This window comes from Paracoccidioides lutzii, assembly GCF_000150705.2.
Source record: "Paracoccidioides lutzii Pb01 unplaced genomic scaffold supercont2.4, whole genome shotgun sequence".
Classification (NCBI taxonomy): Eukaryota; Fungi; Ascomycota; class Eurotiomycetes; order Onygenales; family Ajellomycetaceae; genus Paracoccidioides; species Paracoccidioides lutzii.
In genome coordinates, this window is record NW_015440950.1 from 226,321 (window position 1) to 234,340 (window position 8,020).

The following is an 8,020-nucleotide window of genomic DNA, read 5'->3' on the forward strand; positions in this document are numbered from 1 at the left end:
TCTGCTCGATATCTGTTGGAGCACACAACACCCATCGTGATGGCTTTTTAACTAATACCCCAATAAAAAGATATAAAATAAATAATAAACAAATAAATAAAAGCAAATAAATGCACACCACATCCTGTCGGACAGAATGACGCTCACGACTGATGACTACAGGGATAATCCTGGAGTTCACCACAGCACCGTCCGCAAGCTCGATTTTATCTTACTCCCTTTCCTATCTGCCTTATTTCTGGTTAACTCCCTCGACCGATCCAATATCGGGAATGCCGAAACTGCTCATTTCACCCGTGATGCAGGGCTTCAGCCAGAAGATCTTAATGCCGCCGTTGCCTGGTTCTATGTCTTCTTTGTTACGTTACAGCCCTTTGGAGCGGCCGCGGGGAGGAGATTTGGAATAAGTAGATGGGTCCCGGGTGTAATGACACTTTGGGGGTTATGTACCTTATCACATATATGGGTCCGGAAAAGATGGCAGCTTATTACGCTGAGGATCATGCTTGGGACGCTTGAAGGTGGGTTCTTATTTATCAGTTGGTTCTCAGCTTTGGCTGTTATTCTAGTCTTTGATTTTTGGAGATTTATCTTCATTTTGTGTTCGTTGCCATGACCAGAAGTTTTACGTTTCAATGGAAGGGTAGTTGTATTGATGCCACAATATTCCTAACATCTATGCTTTTGCAGCTGGCTTCTACCCCGTTGCGGTATGCTACCTTTCACTATTCTATACCCGCTTCGAGTTTGGACGTCGACTAGGACTTTTCTACGGCTCGTATGGAATATCCGGTGCGCTTGGAGGTGTGGTCGCGTTCATCGTTTTCTCTCGTTTTCCACCAAGCGAGGACCCAAAAGACAATACTGCCGCGTCTTCAGATACCATAAAACCATGGCAAGTACTCTTCTTGGTCGAAGGGTGCTTAACAATTGTCATCGCAATCATTGGATTTTTCTGGTTGCCCCAAAATGCCGGGACTGCATGGTTCTTCAAAACGGAAGAGAGAGCTTGGGCAGAGCAGCGTATACTCATTGATCGAGATGTCGCTGATTACCCAAGACAAGAAGCTTCTGTAATATTGTCAGATGAGCTTTCGCAAGGAAGAACCCGAAATTCCGATGAACAACAACTTCGCCTTTTACCGGAAGATGGTAACACGATGATGCCCCGGGAGAATCCTCACTACTTCTTATCAGATGCTGGATTATCAAAGTCGGAGCTCCTATCGACGGTCCTCTTCTTGCCTCTAATGCTCCCGATTCTTCTTCTTAATATTGCTTCCGCCATTCCCAACACCGGCTTCTCCGTTTTCCTTCCAATCATTCTATCTTCGCTCCAACTTTCCTCTCCCGCCCTAAGTAACCTTCTCACCGCACCTCCGTTCCTCCTTGCCACTATATTCCTCTACATATTCAGTCACTGGAGTGACAAATCCCGGACACGTATCTTTCCAATATTAGTCAGTCTCATGGTGATAGCTGTCGGTCTGATTCTTACTGTCCTTATCTCATCACCCACGTCGTCACTTTCCCCGATCAGGGCCATGGCTCTTTATTTCTCCTTGTGTGTGCTTTTGAGTGGAAGTTATATCCCCAGCCCGTTAACTGTGACCTGGCTGGCAAGCAATATACCTAATCCTGGCAAACGAACTATTGTTCTGGGGATTAACGGGTACGGAAATCTAGCAGGTGTCTTTGCATCTCTCATCTTCTCTCCGCGTTTCCGGTCAGATTCTTATCGAATTCCCTTCCTCATAACCTTGGGTTTCGTTCTGCTCAGCTTCGGGGGATTTATGTTTCTGCGGCTAGTTCTACGCATTATCAATGATGCCAGAGCTAGGATGTCAGCAACCCTGGCTGCGGAGGTTCGAGAGACTGATTATTCTGGTTCAGGTGACAACTGGAGTTTAGATGGAACAGGTGAGATTCCTTCATTTGTTGTTGTGGGTGGGACATGGTGGGATACGCAAGTGAGGTACTGGTTTGGTAAAAGATTATTGGGAATGGATGAAAATGATACACGCGTTAGACGAGGAGATGAAGGGCTCACATTTCAATATGGACTTTGAGGTTTCTCTTTCTCCTTTATAATAGATGCATCATTCTTAATGTCTATAGGATGTCGGACACCCGCGAGACTCTGGAACGATATTAAGACACTTATTGAGCCTCCGTTGTGACATTGTTAGCGTAGAGTGGTTACACTTAAGACTAGTTAAAGATATCCAACGTAGTTTCAGAGTAGTTATGCACAGGTTCAAGTGAGTGAATCATACAACCATTCCTATAGCAACCAAACTTATACTTAAAGCATGACGTATATGCCCCCGTGTTAATGGTCATATGTATTCTAAACGATCTATGGATGGGTGGTGATATCTATCTCCATTTGGTGTCTGCCTAGTAAGATGTATTTATTGCACAGCTTTGGATATACATGTTTAGCATCTGTAGACCCGTAAATCCAGCAAGTATCCACATCATCACTGCTAAACTGTTGATTGTGTAAATTCCGTAGACAGTAAAATTTAATATTTGCCTGGTTATCCTTGCCAGGTACCGTCTGGTGTTATTTTCGCCCAAAAGGTACATGTGCCTAGGTGGAGAAATGGTGATGGGTCACGGAGCCGGCACAATATTCCACCGAGGGTAGGGCTGTTTTGATTGGCCCGTGTTTGCTCAACATCAACGAACCATCCATGAGCTGCATCATTCCGTCGAGTCACTGTCCGTGTCCCAGGGAGCGACGGTGACTTGTTTGCTCCATCTTCTCTTCTTGCTTGTTTTCTTTTCAATGCAGCTCCCCTAGTTCTCTGTGCAGTTTTCCGTTCGCTGCCCCTCCGTGGGCGTCCTCATCCTGATTCTTCACCGCCTTGTTTCCTTCATCCTCCCGTAAGCGTTTTGGACAACCTACGATCTTCCTTCTTTCCCATTGGTAACCTGCTTTGCGCTTGGTTCTGGATAGGCCAATCGAATACTCGTGATGGCAATGACTGCACCGCCAGCTGGAACCTTCGTCCCGGGGACGAAGGTTCAAGTTGGAGACCACCGTGTTGTGATCGAGAAATATCTCTCCGAGGGAGGGTTTGCGCATGTATATGTCGTCCGCCTCCCGCAGCCGATCGATGGCGTTGAAACCGCCGTGCTGAAAAGAGTTGCTGTTCCGGATAAAGCAGCTTTGGCAAATATGCGGACCGAAGTCGAAACAATGAAGAAACTGAAGGGACATCGGCATATTGTGAAGTACATTGACTCCCACGCATCCCAGTTAAAGGGTGGTGGGTATGAGGTGTTTCTTCTCATGGAATTCTGCGCCGGAGGTGGCTTGATTGATTTTATGAACACTCGGTTGCAGAATCGCTTGACCGAACCGGAGATCTTGAAGATCTTCTCCGATGTTGCCGAAGGGACGGCCTGCATGCACTACCTGAAACCACCCCTACTTCATAGAGATCTCAAAGTCGAGAACGTCTTAATAGCCCTGAATGGGAATTCATTTTGCTACAAATTGTGTGATTTTGGCTCAACAGCGCCACCACGACCCGCAGCGTCGACTGCTGCTGAGGGAAGGCTAATAGAGGATGATGTCCAACGCCACACCACCTTGCAGTATCGGAGTCCAGAAATGATTGATGTTTATCGAAAACAGCCAATCGATGAGAAGAGTGACATATGGGCACTGGGTGTCCTGTTATACAAGCTCTGTTATTATATTACACCCTTCGAAGAGGTTGGGCAAATGGCAATCCTTAACGCCAAATTTAAATTCCCCACATATCCGCCTTTTTCCGACAGATTAAAGATGCTCATAGGTATGATATCTAAGATCCTTTTGAAATAACCTGTGGTCCTGATTTTCTAACGATCTCTTCCATAGCCTCTATGTTACGAGAAGACCCTCGAGAAAGACCCAATATTTATCTAGTGTTGCGCGAGGCTTGTCTCATGCAGGGCAAAGAGGTACCAATCAAAGACGTAGGTAACGCATTTGCTTGAGTGTTTATTGATGAAATCGCATTTTACTAACGTCCCCAGATTTATTCTGGACGATCACAATCTGAGGCAAGACGCTACCAACAGTTGCCACCGTCTCCAACGGAAACTCCCAAGATAGGGGCCGTATTTTCCCCACCAATGCAGGAGACACAGATTATTCCTGACATTGCCCCCATGAGGAGGGGAAGGCCAACGAAGCCTGCCTCCCATCACAATTCATCTAAACCGAGCCCTTCGCCTCTAAGGGCCTCCTCAAGCGACCCCTTTGCTGCCCTTGATGGAATCAAACCACCCAACGGAGATGAACTCTCGTCCAGGTTTCCAACCCTTGACGAATTTTCGCTCTTCCACGACCAAGGAACCAAATTTGAATTCGAGCCAATTGTATCAGAGACCAAACCTGCCACGGAGGATCTTTCAAAGCGAATTACTCATGCTCTCGCGGATGAGGTTTTTGCCAAAGCCAACTCAGCCCCTGCTACCCATAAGGGCCCCGCAATAGGCTCACAATCCAGACACCATGTCGACAATTCTGCACAAGAGAAACTTCTAAAACCATCGCTTGAGTTGGTCTCTGATATCACCCGGCAAGAGACCACCACGCTACACCAACCCGTTCCTCAAAGGCCGGCTATGGTGTCCACTGGCACGATGACTTCTCCTTCCCCACGCCCACGCCCATCAGAGAGCCCGCCTTTTTCACCAAAACCAAAGTATCGATTTCCAAATACCTCGTACGAAAAGAGACCTTATGGCCAAAAGTGGGAGGATAACAATGAAAAACCACACCGGCTCCGTGATGGATATACTTCACGCACGGGTTTTTTTAAACGCGAATCCGAACACAAAGGTTCTTTCGAAGGCTTTCCAAAGTCTCCTGCTTCTTCTCGACCTTCATTGGAGGGATCTCGACCTTCTGCGCTTGATATTACTGATTCTACCATCCGCTCCAAATCTGTAAACTCGAAATTCCGACCTGCCAGCACTTATGTCAGGTCGAAACCCGAATATCTTCGCGATCCCGAGAGCCCAAAAGCTTCTTTCGATTCTAGTTTCCTTCAGAGTGGATATGAAGGTGGTGAACTATTACATCACCCACGGTCAGAGATGGACCGTGATTTTGAGCGAGCAAATATATCGTCTGATATTGACTTCCTGCGTGCTAAGGAAGAGGAAGAGTTGAACCGAAAACGAGAGAAACGCGCAAGTAGTGGATCAAAACATGTCAAGCGGTCAAGTTTATCTTCAATATCTTTATCTGGTACCAAGAATCTCCTTGCCGGCCGATTCGGCGATGCCTTCCGTCGTTTCGAGCATAATGCAACTCAAGATCGGACAAGCCGAAGTCCTTCCCCTGGTAATGTGAATGCGCGCCTCACCCCAATAACGGGCTCAGAAATTACAGAGATGAGCGATGATGGGAATGGATTTAACCAAGACGATATTTCTCCTGAAGCGCGTCGTGAGCTGGAGCGACGACGACTTTCTCAGGAGGAGAAGCGAGTGGCAAATGCTGCAGCTGAATATCGCCAGCGTTTAGCTGAACGAGGAGAGGAGGGAGGACGAGCCGACGGTAGGAGTGATCGAAGAAGATCAGCAATAATTCAGAGCAAGGTCCAGTCACTCCTCAAAGAAAATGATAAACCCCAAATAGCCAAAACGGCCTCAGGTTATGGACGGTACACTGATAGGGACACTGCTTTGCAGGCGAAGCAGTTTGAACAACCACTACCATCGCGGCCAGTGCCATCAAACGTTCCTCGGAAAACTGCTCCATCAACACAATTCCCTGGACAGCCTCCCCGACTGCCATCGAAGGACTCACTCTCTGTAGCCCCTGCCACTGCTAGACCGCGGCAGCCAACGTCATCGGAACAGTTCATACCCCGCAATCCCGCCGATCGAAAACCCGCAGCGCCTCCAAAACCACAGAATCTGCGGACTGGCAACCGATCTGATAATCCAACAGTTGCCCCTGCTAGTGCGCGCACATCGTCTATAGACACTAAGCCAAGGGAGATAAATGGCGATTGGGAGGCGAATTTCAGCAAGCGACATCCAAGTCTATCAGGAATAGAAATGGTGGAGACCGAGATTGGTTTACCCCGAGTAACACCCATGAGAACAAAAGAGGTGTGAAGTTCAGCTCTAATTGGATTAACTTTTAAAATATCCGTTTCCCTTTCTTGTTCCATGCGTCCTGCACATGCGACACTATGACAGTCAGTCTACGAAGTTTCCTCCTTGTTGTCATATTTATAGTCTTGGTCTTTTGATAGATGGAAGAATCATAAATATCATTTTAGCCTGCGCCTCCCATCTTTCCCCGTCCCTTTTCAGTTGCTTATATTTTCCCGTTTAGCTTCCCTCTTCACCCCTCTTTCCCCCCTAATCACTTGCTGCATTTGTTTCAATATGCATTTACTTGTTTCTCGTTCTCTTTTCTTCCCCATTACTTGTCTAGGATATATCTCTCATGATGCAGTATTGAGTGTATATATTTGCTTACCTGCAAACATTATTTGGTTCGATGGATATTTGGCATTGGTTATAGGCTATCGTTTTCCTTTATTTTATATTGTCCTTTTCCGACTGCATTCCGCTGCCGGGCAGGGACTCGGATTATTTCAAGGATATGGATAGTGATATAGAAGTACATAGGGCGACGAATGGTAATGTGGATGTTAGCTAACTTTTAACAATTCCGCTGCGAATGGTAATATCAAAATAGCCGTTGCGCTCGATGATACAGAGTGACTGCGTATAGGATTATTTACCATTCCCATGCCAATTCCCCAATTCTCGACATTTTGTCGCCTCCACAACCAGGGACAGAATAGCCTCTTAACTCCCTCCCATGGATGTGTCCGCATGTGAACCCGGCGACGAATTTGCACTTGCACTTCCTACGGGGTCTAAGGACCTACGGGGTCTAAGGATAACATTTCCAGACCTCTCTCCTTTAATCAGCTTCGGGTTTTATTTATGCCAATTCCCTTAGGATCCTTTGGGAGCCTTTTTCGTGATCATTTTACCCGGAGCCTCCAATCCAGTCATGCAAATCCGGGGGAAACTCGGACACATTATCATAGAATCTTTGGCTAGGAAAGATGCAAACGTGGGGAAATCCCATCGCAAACTTCTTGAGAGTAACCTTGGAAATAGTATTTGTTCCAAGTCATATATCTAGTACTTCGATTTAGTTACAATGATTTAGCGGCATCGGGCCGAATTCATTAAGGTTTAAAGTTGAGGGCTTTCGCGCGCTAACTTCATATGGACTAGTGTCCGCTACACGTTGATCCATGCCGAATATTCAAGTTCCTTTACGCGAACGACGACTTCATGAAGTCTGGACTGCAACCTACCATTGAACAGGCCCTGAGATGGCTTACAGGCCATATTAATATTGCCCACTTGTCTAGCTAACGAATAAGTTAGCCTGCTGTGTCCTTGGCGAATGGCGCCGGTAACTTTGAACGGCATCGATAGTATGTGCCAGATCAATGCTATATCTTTTCTCCAATCGCAATCTCGCTTCAGAAATATTAACTACCATTTCTATCTATCCTAACTGTGGATGCCACTAATTGATGCTTTTCTAGAGGACATTAAAGATGTTATACAGCACTTATTCGAGATCCAGTCCGCCGTCCACGGATACCTCGGAGCAGAAACTCAGCAGGAGCTTGTACGGAAAATGTAGGTTGTTCTTAGTTTTACGGTTATGAGTTTCTCGTCACATATCTATCTTTATCTGCCTATTGGCGGTGGGGAAAATTTTTATGATAATTGAGCAGAAATGCGCACTGTTATCCCTTCCCCTCAAACCGTCGCCAATACAAGTCAACAGCACACCGAGAAACAGATCGCCTTCTCGTGCGACTTGGCTATTACTTCCCTTTTACAAGTCAAAATTCTAATCACAGCAACCAACAGAAAATCCCTAACACTCTCACTATCAACTCTCTCGGAACACTCTCGCCCAGACCCCTCCGCTTCCCCTTCCCAAACCACTCCGCGC

At 46.5% G+C, this 8,020-nt stretch overlaps 3 protein-coding genes across 3 annotated transcripts; all 3 read left to right on the plus strand.

Annotated features, from left to right (window-relative positions):
- Positions 1-136: 136 nt before the first annotated feature.
- Positions 137-2,069, plus strand: PAAG_01825 (hypothetical protein; the record flags this gene model as incomplete). Its single annotated transcript, XM_002795891.1, has 2 exons — positions 137-521; positions 691-2,069. 2 exons carry the CDS (start codon positions 137-139, stop codon positions 2,067-2,069), a joined length of 1,764 nt encoding a protein of 587 aa, XP_002795937.1.
- Positions 2,070-2,983: 914 nt separating this feature from the next.
- Positions 2,984-6,135, plus strand: PAAG_01826 (serine/threonine-protein kinase; the record flags this gene model as incomplete). The annotated part of the gene is made up of 3 exons (XM_002795892.1): positions 2,984-3,812; positions 3,878-3,975; positions 4,036-6,135. 3 exons carry the CDS (start codon positions 2,984-2,986, stop codon positions 6,133-6,135), a joined length of 3,027 nt encoding a protein of 1,008 aa, XP_002795938.1.
- Positions 6,136-7,456: 1,321 nt separating this feature from the next.
- PAAG_11373 (hypothetical protein) lies at positions 7,457-7,702 on the plus strand (the record flags this gene model as incomplete). The annotated part of the gene is made up of 2 exons (XM_015847034.1): positions 7,457-7,487; positions 7,602-7,702. The coding sequence occupies 2 exons, from the start codon at positions 7,457-7,459 to the stop codon at positions 7,700-7,702; spliced, it is 132 nt and encodes a 43-aa protein (XP_015703296.1).
- Positions 7,703-8,020: the final 318 nt, after the last annotated feature.